At 46.4% G+C, this 17,429-nt stretch overlaps 1 protein-coding gene across 1 annotated transcript in view; it reads left to right on the plus strand.

Annotated features, from left to right (window-relative positions):
• The first annotated feature begins 605 nt into the window (after positions 1–605).
• The window catches only part of cdh13 (cadherin 13, H-cadherin (heart)), a 450,477-nt gene continuing 433,653 nt past the window's right edge, over positions 606–17,429 (plus strand). The window contains exon 1 of the mRNA XM_042110513.1: positions 606–792. Coding sequence (XP_041966447.1) covers positions 748–792 — 45 coding nt within the window. The 5' untranslated portion in view covers positions 606–747. The remainder of the gene's footprint in view (positions 793–17,429) is intronic.

Here is a 17,429-nt window from a genome sequence, read left to right on the forward strand (position 1 = left end):
GCTGTGCCTCCACGGTCCTCTTCTGAAACGCCATAAACAATTTTACTCTGTTTTATGCCATCGGAATAAAACATAACCTGCACCTGTCAATTGCTGGATGAATGAAAATGCTTTTTCTGACAGGCAAAAGCTTCACGTAAAATTGCGTGAAGAATTCATAAACAGTGTGCGCTCACCAACACCTAAAGCATAGGGCATGTCACACACAACCATGCAGCAAACACATCTGAATGCATACGTTAATATTCTCAGATGAGAGTCACTGGCGAGCCCACGCATTTCCAAAATTAACAATAGAGGTGGGACTAAACACCAGGAAAACGATTGATAATCTTATTCGATTCACAGAAATGACAGGAATGGGAAAACAACTACTTGTCATGAAAACGAAGCCGAAATGACAAGAATAAGATGTAACATCGATACTAATAAACCCTAATTGTCATATCAAATAACTTTAATAATCCGTTGAAGTATTCCAAACCCCTTCAAAGAAATGCATAATGTGTGGAATTATTGATGCAAGTGGTTGCACGGGGTATCAAGAAGTCCCCCCATAAATCTATTGGTTGTGGTCTCGACGCCTTTATCCAATCCTTCGCTGATGAGGCTGCAGTTCTACTTCGGAAGTTGGCAGCTCGAGGCAAGGGCTCTCTACTCTCGCAGTGGCAGTTCGACTCTGGAATTATGAGCAGAGCTGGTCAAACCTGAACGCTGTTTTGAACATTTATTCCGAGATCTAAGACCATGGAGATGGGATTTCACATCCTTTTAGCGTTCCTCGCCTCCCAGGTAAGAGCAAGATGTTTCTGACGGGAAATTCGAGGATATTTGCCCGCTCCGTTTAACTGCTGTGTTTCACTGCTTTTCTGTATGGCTAAGTCTACCAATATGGACACTGTCGGTGTCATCGCGAGTAGATTTAAATTCCTATGGTGTGTGTCGAGACGTTTTTTTCCACAAAAGTATCGGAACATTAAGATGTCATTCTATTCCTAATCTAATGTACACTGTCAACGGATTCGAGAAATAGTTAACGGACTATTACCAAGTACACGGTGCACTAAATCGAGGAATAATCCAAGCCATTTCAGATCTTAAATGCTTTGGTGGATTTTGTTTGTCGAAGATAATGTTTTCATCTCTGTGACCGCTATGGTCATTTAACGGATTTGTTTTTGCGTAGATGCATTGCACTGCAAGCGACAACAGTAATGTGTGGGGCTATGTGCAAATCACGAGTCAACTCGCTTCCAGGCGCATCTATATTCCGCTCACCTCCGAAGTTGAGCGTTTCTTTGGCTGTTCATTAAGGCGAGAGCGGTACGTGGGAGAGGGATTCACTGACACTGCCCGTCCAAGGGGCTTTTCGTCAGACTCGCAGGCTTCTTGGCAGTATACATAAACGTGAAAATAGCCCCCCAGATGCTGCCAATTTATGACACCAACGCTTTTAAGTTTTCCAACTAATAGACTAATACACCACACCACAATGCTTTAAAATGCCTTGCTCCAATGAAGTGACCCTTTTTGAAGTTGATACCGATTGAAATCCGGCTGCTAAATTTAGGCATCGCCTGATTGATGACAAACATTTGTACATGTCCAAAGGGCTTAAGACCAGAAGAACAAGACCGCATCTGCAAGGTGCATGCATGCTATGTTATGTTACATTCAAATGATTTAGTTTATAGATTCAGTGTGGCCCCGGGGCCCTTTGTCGACTTCAAAAGAGGCTTGTCATGTTTGAATCGTGATTGCTTCCTTCTTCACACACCCTTATGCGCGGACAACAGGTGTGGCTACAGTTAATGGGCAGGCTTCCCAAACACGGCCAAATCGCAAAGGCGCTCCCCGTGCTCAGGAATCACGCTGTTCGCTATACCCAGCTGGGGCGATCTGTGCTTGAGCGCCGCTCTCCAGACACGCCAGGTGCTGAATGAGCGGGCGGGCTATCATGTCTGTTCGCGGGAGATGAATTTCAACACCGGCAGGCAGCGATGCTAGATTTTGTGAAGTCATATATTCACCCATGATCTGAAATTCCATGTGTTTATATAAATCAGTGTTTTGTGTGCAAATGGTCCCATTGGGTGGGTAGGGTCCTTGCAATGTGATATTTAAGTTGTATGGTTACATATTTAGCATGGCGCAGAGAGCTGTGTGTAGGTTAGCCTACCAATCGCGAAGTTATGATTTGTTTGACAGCGTCCATGTAGCTAGTTTCAGTTACAAAGCCAGCGTCTGGGAACAGTCAGCTTTAACAGGAAAATTGTTCAATCCTCATCCAAAATTGTGAAATGTTTTTTTTTCGTAGTCGTTAGGATATATAGCCACTTAACAAAGTCGCATTTAGGAAGGACTTAGGTATTGTTATAGACCACACCATAGATTTTCTTTAAAAAAACAAATGCAGCACCCAGCGTGATAGTTTTATTATCATAACTAATGGCGTGCGCACTTGCTGCACAACTCGGTGATAAATGACTCTGAAATGGCGTCAGGACATTATATTGGCTACTCGGCGCGCGTGTAAATAAAGGTGAAATAAAACAGTCTCTACCGCGCCTGGCTCATGGCGGTCACGCCTCAACACCCTCAAACACACTCCCAGACTTTACTGCCGGTTGTGTTGGACTTTCCGCAGGGCTTTGCCACATTAGTGTTATCTGACATGTTGTCGCTGTGGCAAACTTTTAGGTGTGCGTAGCAAACAGCTAAGACCGAACAAAATCGTTGACTAATTAGGCTACATTCATTTTAACACATGGGTAGTGGTTATTTCTGTCGGAAGTTGTTTTCCTCGCCTAGTCTTGCTGCTTTCGGCTCAGTGTGTAGGCCCATCGCTTCACATTACTATGCGCTCAGTGTGTGATCAAGTGAAACACTTATTTATAGCGTGCAGGTAGGGCGCCAAGTGCTCTGCTCTACCGTATCAGCGGCAGCGAATCCCTCCCTCTATAAATCGCTGTTTTCGAAATGAAACGCTAAGCAGTTGAGAGTCCCGGCGATGATTCAGAATAAGCACCACGTAGCCGAATGTAGGGGCGTCTCTCTCTCTCTCTCTCTCTCTCTGCATGCTTGTTTTCTTCAAGTTTCAGTCCCGTCTACTCCTTAAACATGGCAGTTAATGCACAGATGCGTTGGGTAAAGCAGAAAAAAGGGAAATAGAATGAAATGGACTGCTGTGCTCTTCCAGAGTGGCCCTTGATGCATCACTGACCCTTGTGTTTATATTTAGGATAGTATTGAGTGTTGAGTCCCTCTTTCCCCTTAGTTGTGTGTGCATGTACAGTATGTGTGTGTGTGTGTGTACGTGTGTGTGTGTGTGTGTGTGTGTCTGTGTGTGACCTTGGAGGATACTGCAGATGAACACGCTGAAGTGTTTGAAATGAGTGACATGTGCCTGTTTTCCTCCATTTACCCCCATGATCCATTGGTATCAGCGAGAGAGGCGTATCTCCCTCACACACGCACACACACACACACACATACACACACACACACACACACACACACACACACACACACACACACACACACACTTCTAATTCCAGCAGTGACAGGTGCAGCAGTGGAGCTGCCTTGTGCAAACACACACACACACACACACACACACACACACACACACACACACACACTTTCTCTCTCTCTGCCTCTCTTTCTCACTGTGTCAGTTGTTTGTTAGGCCATCTCCCCTGCCCTTTCTCTGACACATGTGCGTATGCGTGCGCGCGCACACACACACACACACACACACACACACAATCTCCACTATCAATTCTAATCCCAGCCGTACCCATGTTCAGCAACATTGGCTGTGTTGTGTGTGTCTGAGGCGCTCATCCCCAGCAATAGAGGTGATAGAGGAGAGGTTCAGCAGCAGTGCAGTCAGAGAGAGAGAGAGAGTGTGATAGAGAGAGAGAGAGAGAGAGTGAGAGTGCAAGAGAGTGAGAGTGCAAGAGAGTGAGAGAGAGAGTGAACGAGTGCACTCGGCTCAGGAAAGAGTCTCGGGGAACTGCATCTGCCCCTGCGTGAGATAATCACATTCTCGGCATGATGGATGCAATCCCCAGTCCTAATGACCCAAAATGAATCCAGTGCTCAAACGGATGTTAACCTGTCACTGTGGATCTGGGACGACAGCCCGTCTGTCGTAAAAGGTAAATAGATTTGTCGTAAAACTCAACGGTGTGTGGGTTCGTGTGTGTGTGGGGGGACTGCATAGCCAAGAGATGTCCCCAGCTCAACCTCAGTTGCCCATTGTGTTTTTGGAATGATGGAAGCACTATTATCGCATTCCAGACCAATCACACAATCTCTCTCTGGCCAATTTAGACAGGTAACTGACCAAGGGTGTTGTCTTGTGCCCATACAGTGCGTCCTGGAATGCAGCTCATCTGAGCTATGCTTAAATAACACATGACACGGTGTGCATGTTTTTCCTCAACAAAAGATTTAGCTCGTCCTCCCGAGAGTTTAATGTTTATGAATGCATTTATCCCTACACATTTCTCTTCTCTCTCTCCCTCTCTTTCTCTCTCTCTCTCTCTGCCTCTCTCTCCCTCCCCTTCTTTCTGGCAAGAGAGGAAATAATAATTACGAGAAGGCAGGCAAGCAGGCGAGAGAAGCACAATAAGGTAAATGAAGGCTCTAGTAATGAAGACAGTAATGAGAGGCGCTAGTCATTAGTGTGGATGTGGACCGGAATGCACCCAGCTCTTCTGCACTGACCCCCTTTTGTGGAGGGGCTGTAGGGTGCTGTGAAGGTCAACGGTGGACAGGCCTGGAAAGGGTCTGATGCTTCGTCCTAATTGCAAGGCTTCTGTCTGTGTCTGGAAACTTTGTAATGTGTGTATGAGCATGTGTGTGTGTGAGAGAGTGTGTGGAGCGGAGGGGAGTATGGAGGAACATGTTTGGCAGTGGCAGATGAGAATGAGAAAGGGGGGAAATAAAATCCCCCTCAAAAGAATAAAGCAGAGGCTTGTTTTCACATGGCTGTGAAGTGCTGGGCTGGACACAGATGCCCTTGGCTCAGAGACAGCCAGGTCACTCAGTCTGACCCCTGGCGATTGGCATTGTCATGTTTTTGAGATGATTGGGCTGTGTTATGAGAGGCTGGAGTGTGTGTGTGTGTGTGTGTGTGTGTGTGTGTGTGTGTGTGTGTGTGTGTGTGTGTGTGTGTGTGTGTGTGTGTGTGTGTGCGCGTGCGTGCGTGCATGCATGTGTGTGTGTGTGTTTGTGTGTGTGTATGTGTGTTGTATGTGTGTGTGTGTGTGTGTGTGAGAGTAAGTGTGTGTGTGTGTGTAAGGGGTTATCTGCTGCTAGCGAGGATAGCACTGGGATGATGACTGGAATAGCATTTGGGATGATGATGATGGTCCGAATGGGCCAGTGCTGGGAAAGGACCCTTTATATGATAGAGCTTCTTATACCGGTCAGTGAGGACCTCTGAAGAGGTGAGGTAATGGATAATGGGCTCAGGTATATAAATGTGGAGTCCTGGAGTCGGTCGATGGAGTACATTACAACAAATGGCAGACGGACCCTTGAAGTCTAAGTCTATGAGTTCTCTGTGAATGTGGTAAAAGCAATGCAGCCTGGGTAAAAGTTTCCTGTAAGTGCACTGGCAAAGAGAATCACACACACACACACACACACACACACACACACACACACACACACACACACACACACACACACACACACACACACACATCTTTCCCGTGTGTACTTCTTTCGATGCTTTTCGATGCTGCCTCTCCAAATCTCTCTATCTCTGTCTCTCTCTCTCTCTCTCTCTATTTCTCTCTCTCTCTATCTCTATCTTTTGCCCTCCCTCCCTCACTCCATCCTTCCTTCCCTCTGATTCACTCACCTTCGCACCCCACCACCACCCCGGCGTCTCTGAAAGTGCCCTGGCTGCTGCTGGCTGGTTCTCCATCTCCCTCGGTGTCCCCTGGCGATTGTGGATCAGCGGTTCACTGTAATGGACTGAGGGGTCAGTGCAAGCCTCCTCTCAGCTTGGGGAGGCGTTGACCTTGTGCGGAAACTGAACTGGTCATGTTTTTACCGCCTTCAGGAATGGCATCTGAGCTCCCAGGTGGCTTCAAACATGAGCTGCATACAACATGAACAACAAGCTGAATGCTACATGAACACGTTTATGCTACAAACTGCTGCTGCTGCTGCCACTACTGTTGATAACTAGAACACCCATAACAGCACTTATAATGTTAATGATGAAGTTTGCTTGTAATCATAATTTGTTATCACCTTATTTCTTATGGCAAGAGAAAGCTCTAATTTTCATCAAAGGAGTGTGATGCAGGGGCAGCTAACCGACAGCTCTTTTGTGGCTCCTGGTTGTTCTGTTCTCTCTTTTTCTTTCGCCAGGTTTGAATGGTACTCTCAGAATCACCACGGCAAATGTGCCTCAGATATGACTTTTATTGTTGTTATCTGTTATCTGCCAACTGTCCACTACATTAAAGAAAGAGCTATTTAAACTGTAAGCTTAGTCCGTTTCTAAGGCCTATTAGTCATGTTGTTGTAAAGTGTATATTCAGTGTGCAGTGTGTGTGTGTGTGTGTGTGTGAGAGTGAGTCTATTTTTGTTTTGAGTGAGTGTGTGTGTCTCTCCATGATCTCTATGTGTGCATTTGAAGTCCATTCTTATTCATTCAACCCTGAGTCCACTGCCAGGTTGAGCCTCTGCAGCCAGCACTGTTCTCCTGCGCTAAGCCGATGCTAATACCATGCTGAGCACAACGTAGCACGCAGAGCAGGGTAGCGCCCCAAAGTGCTGGAGGAAGAGGAACAGGCCAGGACAAGGAAGGGTGATGGTCAGGGAAACTATGGAGAGGGCAGAAGGTTTTTTTTTTTTTTTAAGTATATTTTTTGGGCTTTTAATGAGATAGGACAGTGGAGAATGACAGGAAGCGAGCGGGAGAGAGAGTCAGGGGTGGGATCCGGAAAGGACCACGGGGCGGGAATCGAAGCCAGGTCACCGGCGTACGGTGCAGGTGCCCCAGCCAGTCGCGCCACGGCCGGGCCGAGGTGACGTGAGGAAGAGGAAGCGAGAGATAGTGAGTGTGCTCTTGTCCGCGGCTTCACAGATGGCCAAGTTCCTCCATCACTCTAGTCTATTCACGCAGCTCCCACACCATGCTGATGCATTGTAGCTGTGGGGTTGTGTTGGAGGGAAAGGGGTGGAAGTCTTACTGCAGGGTTGGCCAAAGCGAGCCTAAGTGGCTGTCTCACACTTTTACTCCTTTTTTTTATTCTTTCCATTTCTCTCCTTCTGTTTGTCTCACCATCATTTTTTTCTTTCTCTTTCTTTATCATCTTTTCTCCTGCTCAGGTTTAAAATATCTATTCATGAGCCTTCTCAGTCACTCACTCAATCACCCCCCCCCACCCCCCTCCCCAGTCTCTGCCATGAAGTGGTGGTGAGCAGTTTCACAGCTCCAAACACACACACACACACTCACTTACACATACATAGGGCTCCACACACACACACACTCACTTACACACACACACACTCCCAGGAGCCCTCTGACTCATCTTTATTTATTTCACACACCCCGTTTGCTTTTATCTGCCACAGTCCGTGCTCTCCTCGCTCCCAGACTTCTCCTGACCAGCTCTGCACAGTGTGTGTGTGTGTGTGTGTGTGTCTGTGTGCGTGTGTGTGTGTGTGCGTGTGTGTGTAAGTGTGTGTGTGTGTGTCTGTGTGTGTATCACCCTAATTACTGTATGTCCCTCTTTTTGAAGGTGGTTAATTAAGTCCCTTACTGACCGATCACCTTCATTAAGAGCACAGTATGTATGTGTTTTTGTCTGTGTCTGTGCATGTGTGTGTGAGAGAGAGAGTGAAAGTGTGTGTGTGTTTACGTGTCTGTTAAAAGTGTGTTTGACCTCAAATGAGTCCTTTTTCAGATGTTGTGTCTAGCCACTTCACTGGTCCCATGGCTCCCATTACGCTCCCTTTGGTGTTGTCACGTGATTGGCTGGATGAGTTGTGTGTGTATCTTGTGGTCCGGTCTCTCTCCTGCATGCATGCACTGTGATCATGACTTTAGCACCTAACAAGGTGTGTTTGTGTGTTTGTGTGTGTGTGTGTGTGTGTGTGTGTATGTGTGTGTGTGTGTGTGTGTGTGTGTGTGTGTGTGTGTGTGTGTAGATGAATGGTTTCTCAGATGGCTGATGACAGGCAGGCAGATAAGTGGGGACTCAGATCTGCATCTCTATGATTTATAACAAGACAAGAGCAAGTGTGTGTGTTTGTGTGTCTGTGTGTGTGTGTGTGTGTGTGTGTATGTGTGTGAATAGATGCAAGGGCCGTCCGTGCGCGCAGTCCTGCTGACCGCTGCGGTTCTGTACATAGGGCATTACACACACACACACACACACACACACACACACACACAGACACACACATAAACAGACACACACACACGTCTTAGCATATCAGACTGTGTGCCTGTAGACATGTCGTGTCCTGCCCTGAGCAAAGGGCTTTGCATTGATTACTGTCTGAGAGATTCTCTGTGATTCTCAGTCCGACTGCGGCACTCCCTAAGGCTTATTGTCTTTCTTCCTCCTCCTCTTTCTCCTCTTCTGCCTCCTCTTCCTCTTCGCCCTCCTCTTCCCCCCCCTCCTCTTCCCCCCCCCCCCCTCTGTGAGATGGGGGCTTGTAATTAAAGAGCAGACGCTCCTTGACGGCAAAGTGCCCTTCAAGAGCAGTCCCGAGCCCACTGGCCGTTGTCCAGATCCTGCCGCCGTTTTCCAGAAGCTTCCGCAGCAGGGCCCGATTCTGCGTGGGCGGCGCTGGCTTCTCCTTGGGCTGTGTGCCTGTTTATTAGTTCCACCGCTGGCGCAGCACAGGCGCCGGTACGGCTTAAATCGGGCCGCAGACACTCGCAGCCCCCGATGGCTTTGGCTCCTCTGCACTGAGGAACGAGAGGGTAACACGGCAACACACACACACACACACACACACACACAGCCACCCCCCTCACCTGCCTGAAGCTCCGCAATTCCTCTTGGCTTCTTACTACTGGTCGTCTGTGGCTTTGACTTTGAGCTGAGGGACAAGAGGTGCCCTCAACACACACACACACACACACACACACTCTTGAGTCGGGCTTCTTTCATCCAGGTCTTTTCACCATAACCCCCTTTCACTGAGCCCAGGGCCTCGGCCTCTGCTGCCTCTAATTCAGTGTGATCCGACCCAGACTGTGGCAGCCACACTTCACATCAGAGACATGGTGAAGCCATCACTGCCGACGGGGGCTGCCAGCACTCCCGCAACACACCTGCAGTACCACCTCTGGCCACCTAGATGGCGACAGAGTGCCAGACATTCTTTGGGATTGAAACGGGATGTTTCTTTTTCACCCCCCGAAGACAATGGCACCGGAGGGCCAGTTCTGCCTTCATTGTGTGGATATGAGGGTGTGTTTGCCAAAGAGCATTGTCACAGCAGAGAGCCCCATTACACCCCTGAACTTGGCTGTCTGAGAGGGTCGTTGGCCGGCACCCGCGCGCTCGCCACGAAAGCGCACTGAACAAATGATTGGGAGATGGTTTGCCGTGGGCAATTAAGCGAGGCTCTCAGTGTTGTGGTGTTTGATGCCAGCACAAACAAGCGTTAGTGTTTTTCTCTCCCCTGTCCCCAGCGTCACATCTGGCTGCATTTCTTGAAATGGTTGGAGTTCAGCTGTAGGATTCGTTCACACAATCAGTGACTTATTTTGCTCTAGAAATGAATGGCTCGTTGGGGGTGTGTGTGTTTGCTCAGAGATCCCAATCACTACTTAGGCTGGTTGAACCCAGCCTGATCTGATGGCACCTACTCTGTCTGGCATGTTCGAGAACACTGACCCAGCTCTGGATACCTTGGCCTTGCTCCATCTTTAAACATGGTGTAAAAAAGTAAGGTGTGTTTCTTTAATACAGTACATGTGTTTTAAGGATAGTATGTGCTGTTAAGACCTGTCAGGGGATGGGGAGAAGGGGGGGGGGTAAGGGAAAAGAAACTGTTCATACAAATGCATCCCCATACTGTAGACTATTGTACGGTCTTCCATTGCCGCTATCAATAATAATAAAAAGTAGGTTGGGTGAACCCAGCCTGATCTGATGGCGGTTTCTTGTTTCCGCCCTGCAGCTCAGGCTGGAAACCTGTATCTCTTTCTGCTGCTTCCGTTACACTTTTGCGGGGGCCAATCACAAACTGGCTTATCCACCTGGCGCACTATTGGCAGGTTTAAAACGATGACGTAGCGGGAGAGCCTGGAGTTTTCGCGTCGCTCTGCAAACGTCACCCGGTTCGTTGGCCAGATTGGTGAATGACTATCCAATTGCGCACAGAGTCATTTGAACTATGCCCATTGATCACGCCTCTTGTGCAGTAGAAAATACAGAAAATTGAGCTTGGTCTGGTTAAAGCCAGACTAAATAACTACTAGTGCCACAGACCTATTCACATCTGGCTGCATCTCTTGAAGTGGTTGGAGTTCAGCTGTGGGATTTGTTCACACAATCAGTGATTACTTTTATTTTGCTCTAGAAAAGAATTGGCTCGTTGGGTGTGTGTATGCTCAGAGATCCCAATCACTGGTGCAACAGATCTATTCCTCGGTGCAATTAGGAGACTGCCAAGGGTTTGTCCACTGGGTTTGTCTGACCTTCATGGGGTTCGTCTTCTGACCTCAATCAGGCAGCAGTGTTATTGAGCCCTTCTTTGTTGTCGACTGTTTAAACAGCCTCTTTGAACGTGCTGTGCCACTCCTCTCATAGCATGGCGGTAAATCCATTTAGCACCCAGCAATTTGATGACATCCTTGGAAGTTTGCAGAAATCCTCTCCGCAGGAAAGGTGGTGGTTAAAAGCTAGTATTATGCTCTCATAAAAAAAAAAAAAAAAACATCCATCCTCCTTGAGCTTGACAGATGCTAAGAAAAGAAAAATGATTCCCCTGTGCTTTTTTGCCAACCTCTGTCTCTCTCTCTCTCCTTCTCTCCCTCCCCCCCCTCTCTCTCTACATGCTATAAAAAGCTTGGCTCCTGTGCTGCTGATGTAGCACTGACGCTCTGTTGTGTGGTGTCCCAAAAGTAAAAAAAAAAAGATGGATGTCAGAGTGTTTGTTCATCATTAAGCTGCTTTGCGCTTGTGTGTACCAGGGGCGGCTGGCCAATTGAGAGCTGTGTGAGCGTGATTTGATGAGGGGTTCATGTACAAATAAAGCCGTCAGAAACTCCCACCACGTCCATGCGTCACGGGATCACGCAAATGGAAGAGTACATCCCTTTCAGTCCATCACCCTGATAATACCCTCTGCCATCTCCAGGGACCTGCCTTCTTACCACGCTTATGCTTTTTAGCCTTCCTGGACCCTTAACATGAAGGCCATCAGCATCACAACGGAAAGAGAGAGCAGACAAAAAACGATGAGACTCGTCTTCTCCGGTAATGAAATGTATTATTCAGCTGCAGCCTCTGAATGAGAGCGCTAGGAATAGATTAAAAGCTAAAAAAAAAAAGAAAAAAAAAGTGGCCTGAAAATCTGTCTTTTGAATCAAAGTGGGAGAATAGAAAGATCTGAGAATCAAGGTTTCTCTTTATTCCTCCTTTCTTCTCATCTTTCTTCTCTCATCTCTCTTCTCCTCTCGTTTACATATGCAGCAGTAGCGTGTGTGTTGCTAAAACAGTGGTTTGGCTGTCTGGAGATGGGGTTCATTATCGGCGTGGCCTAGATTGGTGTCTCCAAGGTGAGCCAATGCTTAATTAAAGTGCAAAACTGCTGCTGGGCAGCTAGAGTAGGTAAGCTGAGGTCGCCCGGAAGGGACCACGAAGCATCCTCCTCTTCGTGTGTGTGTGTGTGTATGTGTGTGTGTGTGTGTGTGTGTGCAGACGCGGCCAGGAATGGAAGGGATATTTATAGACCACCTTAATGACCTGTTTTTCTTTCTTTCTCTTGATGTGACCTTTCTGCTTTAGTCAAACAGGAACAGCAATCCCCCCCCCAACTCACACACACACGCACACGTGCACGGAAGCACGCGTGCACACACACACAGAGACATGCACACACACACACACAGACACACACACACACACACACATACAGAGACATACACACACACACACACACACACACACACACACACACACACACACACACACACACAAACTACTTATACACAGAAACAAACACACATAAACAAGCCTGAGTGAAGTCTGTGTAGCGTTATCTCCTACTGACCTGTCCATCTTGTGGTGGAGCGTGAGTGCTCAGCGCTTACCTTGGCATGCAGCACATATGCATCGGACAGGATTGGATTTTCATTAGGATTTCATGTCCACGCCGTCATATCCGCCTCTCACCTGGCATGCTTTACTGGACCCAATTTTACGCCCCTGTAGCCACATACACACTGTCACGTCTCGCCCTCCCCACCTTCTCTCTCTCTCTCTCCCTTCCTCTCTCTCTCTCTCTCTCTCTCTATTGCTTTTTAAAGTGGTATAGGGGAGAATTGTTGAATTTTGAATTGCTGGTTTGTGAATACCCTTCTGGTTATATTGCTCAGGAAAACGTGTCTTCTCCCAAAGTGAAACATGTCACATACCAACACACCAAAGTGGAACCGCACTGATGTATTAAGAATGTCAGCATCCATGATGACCAACTGGGTCCACTTTGGGATGGGGTGAAAATTTCAAACACCAAAACACCATACCCACAGTGGAGAATAGCTATAGAAATGTTGTTTTTTCAGACAATAGGACCTGGTGACCTTCTCAAAGTAAATGATAACACTAAAACAAGGGGATGCGTTAAGATTTTTGGAGGAAAAGATCAGGCAGTCTGCCGAGAGACCTGCCCCAATAGGCGGTATTGGACCATTAAACCACACAATGATCCAAGACATACAGCCAAACAAGGCAATAAATGGTTAACGGAGAACAATATCAACATTTTAGAGTGGCCCAGCCAGAGTCCAGACCTCAATCAGTTAAAAACGTGAGCACAAGGCCAGAGTGATGGCAAATAATCGTTCCTGCCTCAAACCCCAGATTGTTGTTAAAAAGGTGCGGTCTAGAATCATTGTGGAGACATAGAGAGGTATTAAAAGAACCATTTTGAGATCTGTGAATACAAACAAAGATGTTTCAACTGATTATTTAAAAAGGGTATGAATAATTTTGGACGTGCCATTTTTCATAAAAAAGTAAAAAAACATGAAAATGCTTCTTTTTTTGATTCCATGTTTCTCCCACATTGTCTTACAACGTTTTGACACGTGACAGTGTCATTTTCATGTTTTGTTCCTAACTGTAATAGAATACAGAATACACACATGCATTTCACTCACACCCACACACTCATACACACATGCACAAACACACAAACACACACTATTAGCACACTGACAGTGACACAGTCATTTTGAGAAGTGTTTGACTGGCTTGAGAAGTGTTTCTCTGGCGGTTTATCTCATTATGTCAATGCAGGACCAACAATAGTCAGTGTCAAAGAGCTAATGGAATCATGGGCAGACTTCAGATCCCTCAGAGAATCTCATCACCTCATCCTCCATTACGGCTCTTTCACATCTGAGATGCCAGACAGTAATCACATGGTGTGTTTATACACACACGCACACACACACACACACACACACGCACGCACGCTTGTCTTACAGAGCTGCTTTGTCATAGCGATGACCGTGACCGTGGTGTGATGGCAGCAAGTAGGCAAGGCTTTGTGGTGTTCACAACAATTAATTACTGGTATTATTTTAAAGAATAAACACCTCCTCTTTCTCTTTCATTCTCACCGATTACCAGGACAGAGGAATTACCAAAGTTGGGTTAAAGGGACAAACTGAGTACAACCTACCTTAGAGTAAAAAGCTGTAGACCTGAGCTTATGTGTGTGTGTGTGTGTGTGTGTGTGTGTGTGTGTGTGTGTGACTGAGTGTATCTGTATTTAAGAGTGTTTGCATGTGTGTGTGTGTGTGTGTGTGTGTGTGTGTGTGTGTGTGTGTGTGTGACGGAGTGTATCTGTGTGTGTGTGTGTGTATGTGGGTGTTATGTGGCCAGAGGAGCCATTATGTTGAGTCGATATTTGTTAATGAGTGGCCTCTCTGACTCAGAGTGGCAGACATCCTGCTAAATATCGTGTAATGCTGGGCTTTCAGAGAGGGATTTACAGTAGAGCTGCGACACTCAAGGACGCTTAGAGGATGAGAGTTTACAGCCGTCACAGAGAAGCACTGCCTGTGTCTGGAGTAACTACCCCAAGACAGGTTACAAGAAGGATGGTGTGAGAACCATCTTACTACAGTATAACCATCTACTTTTGTGTTGTAGCATCAAAGATAAGCATCTCATAGCTTAGCTTTGTTCTCCTTTTGTGCCTTCAGTTAAAGGAGAATTCCGGTGTGATATTGACCTAAAGTGTGTTGAAACATGATACCGATTGTGAACGTATGTCTCATAGCTCATCTCGGCTTGTCCGCTGCACTCTGGCGCTAGTTAGCCGATGCTACCAACAGGTTTTCAAAGGGGGTGCCTCGGGCATCGGCCTAGCAATGCAAAGCAAATAAATCACTGTTTTTTCACCATTTACGAGGCTCAAAGTAGCTCCACACTTCATTGGTAGACTTCTGAGGTCCCTGACATTTAAAACGAGACATTGAGAACTTTGAAAAAGCACTGGTAGTTTATTTTCAAGACGATTTATACAGATAGTACCTTCAGGAAGTTTACCGTTCGCCGCCATCTTGAATTTAGTCACGATAAGTCGAGCGACAAGTATGAATGAACAGGTATGATTGGGGTTAACTGGGGTTAATTTTTGGATTTTGAGTGTATTGTATGTGTGTGTGTGTGTGTGTGTGCGTGTGTGTGCGTGTGCGTGTGCGTGTGTGTGTGTGTGCGCGTGTGTGTGTGTGTGTGTGTGTGTGTGGCATTGGAGTGCCGGTCGTCTCTAAATCTATTAATCCTCGTGATTTTTCTATTTTTTTCCCTTCCCTTGCTGAACGTGTGTCTGTCCATCTGGAGCGATGAGAGAAACTAGCTCCTGCTGCTAATGACTTGTTTATCAAGGCATGTTTATGACAGACCTGAAAGGTCGGCCTGTTTTATGTGCTTTCATGAAACTCATGTGCATTCTCTTCGTCTGTTGTCTGCTGCGTCACGCTGTGCCACACTCTATCGGTCGCGCCAACCCTCTCCTAGAGTCCTCATCCCTTGTTCTTTCTTCTCATCCGCTGATTCCTTCTCATCTATATCTTTTGCACTATTACTCTATCTCTTTCCACATATCTTTCTTTCTGCTTCCACAAATAGCCACAAAACCCATCGACCTAAAACTTCAACGCCCCTCAGCTGAGCCAACTCAGAGGACAGGAGAGTGCTCTCTCTCTCTCTCTCTCTCTTTCTATCCTTCTCTCTTTATTCATCTCTCTATATCTCTATTTCTGTTTCTTAATCTCCTGACTGCTTGTGGCTGATGGGCACGTGAATGGATGGCTCCGTAACGTTTCGCGACAAGCTCATTCCTCACATTTACATTTTCCCATCATGCACCGGTGTGGTGCACTGGGACCCCCCTGGTTCAGGAAGTGATGAATATTTATTTGGGCTGAGAGCAGAGATTGATTAACAGGGTAAGCTGTCATCCTTTTATTTCTCTCCCCCCTGCTCCGGTTCTCTCTCTCTCTTTCTCTATATACTCTTATCCTCTCTTTATTTTATGCCCTCTGTTTCTTTTTTCTCCACTTTCTGCGGGTCTTTTCTCTCTCTCTCTCTGTTCCTCGATCTCTCTTTCCTCCTTGCCATGCCCCGGTTCCCTCCTCTAATGGTGCTTGCCCTGAGGTGAGACGGTAATGAGCCGGCTCCATCATCTTCTAGAACCTTCCGTGGAGAGACCCAGCCATTTTTAGATTCCACCCCCAACACCCCATACACCTTGGTATTACCTGACAACACCTCTCTTCATTTCCCAAAGAGTGCTTCCAGTGTTGGACCCCCTCCACCACCCTGGGCCTCCAGCAGCAAGCCTCCTGGCTGGTCCCTAGTTTGAACCCCATGCATGAGGACTGAACTGCACTCCTCTACACTGGTGGAGTGACTCATATGTTCTCTGCTGTGTGTGGATCTTTACTAAAGATGATTTGTGCTAGTAATGGATGAATTATTCAAAACAAATCAGATGATTCGTTCCTAGATTCCTAGAAGCACAGACACAGGCACTGTTTCCAGCACAGAACATGTCCTCCACCCACCCCTCTCTTTTGTGAGGAGTCCTCAGGATCTGTGTGATTACTGCTGCATAACCAAGAGCAGTGTGGTAACAGCAGACCCTCCTCACTGTCTTTTTTAAATGTTAAAATCAGTGAAGCCAAATCCCTTTAAATCCATTTAGCAGATGTTTTGTGGAGTTGTGGTGTAGCAATGTGCAATCAAATATAATATGCATCTTGCTGCAATATAATGTTGGATTATTGCTCAAATATCTCTGCATAAATCACATCATACATTCACACCTAAACTGTCTTAATTGCTAGTTAGTTTAATCAGGCTCCTCTCTCTGCCAACAGTAGCATGTTGCTGTCAGTCATCGGTGAAAACATGACAACGAACACACATCGCACCTCTGCTCTTCCTCATGTGAATGCAGTGTCAACGTATCGCAGCTCATCACAATTCAAAACCGCAACACTGCAAAAGGCTCATAATGGTGCCCCTAGCTTATAAGAACAGCACCATCTAAAATGCATACTTTAATGTCAACGACATGAAGAAAAATATCCAATCCAATATCAGAATCCGTTGGATTTTAGACACAGATCACATTCATGAACATAAAGAGCCTTCGGTAACACTTTACTTGAAGGTATCTACATACTGTAAGTGACATAACACTGTCATGAACACATGCCACTGTCATAACACATGAACCCTAACCCTATCCCGAACTTGTCATGACAAAAACCAATGACACTTAATGACAGAAGCGTTATGACATAAATGTTTATGACTTGTTTATAATGTTTATGACACGTTCATGACAGTGTCATGTCACTCTTATGTAGATACCTTCAAGTAAAGTGTAACCGAACTTTCCTTATTGTTGGTCAGCGTGGACATTCATGTTGTTACGTTCAGTTTCTGGACCCTAACCCACCACACATTGATTCAAATGCGGCTAAATTCTCCCCACATGCCCTTGAGTTGTCTCTCCAGTGTTAGAAGGACTCAAAACAAACAAACAAACAAACAGCCATACACTTTTGCAGCCCATCGACAGTGTTGCCTAATGAGCAAAGAAGGAGAGAATTATGGGGCTGAATATAATTCTGTAGAGTCAAACTTCAAATACCGGCAGGATTGAGGAGTGCTCTTTTT

This window comes from Alosa sapidissima, chromosome 11 (genome assembly GCF_018492685.1).
Source record: "Alosa sapidissima isolate fAloSap1 chromosome 11, fAloSap1.pri, whole genome shotgun sequence".
Classification (NCBI taxonomy): domain Eukaryota; kingdom Metazoa; phylum Chordata; class Actinopteri; order Clupeiformes; family Clupeidae; genus Alosa; species Alosa sapidissima.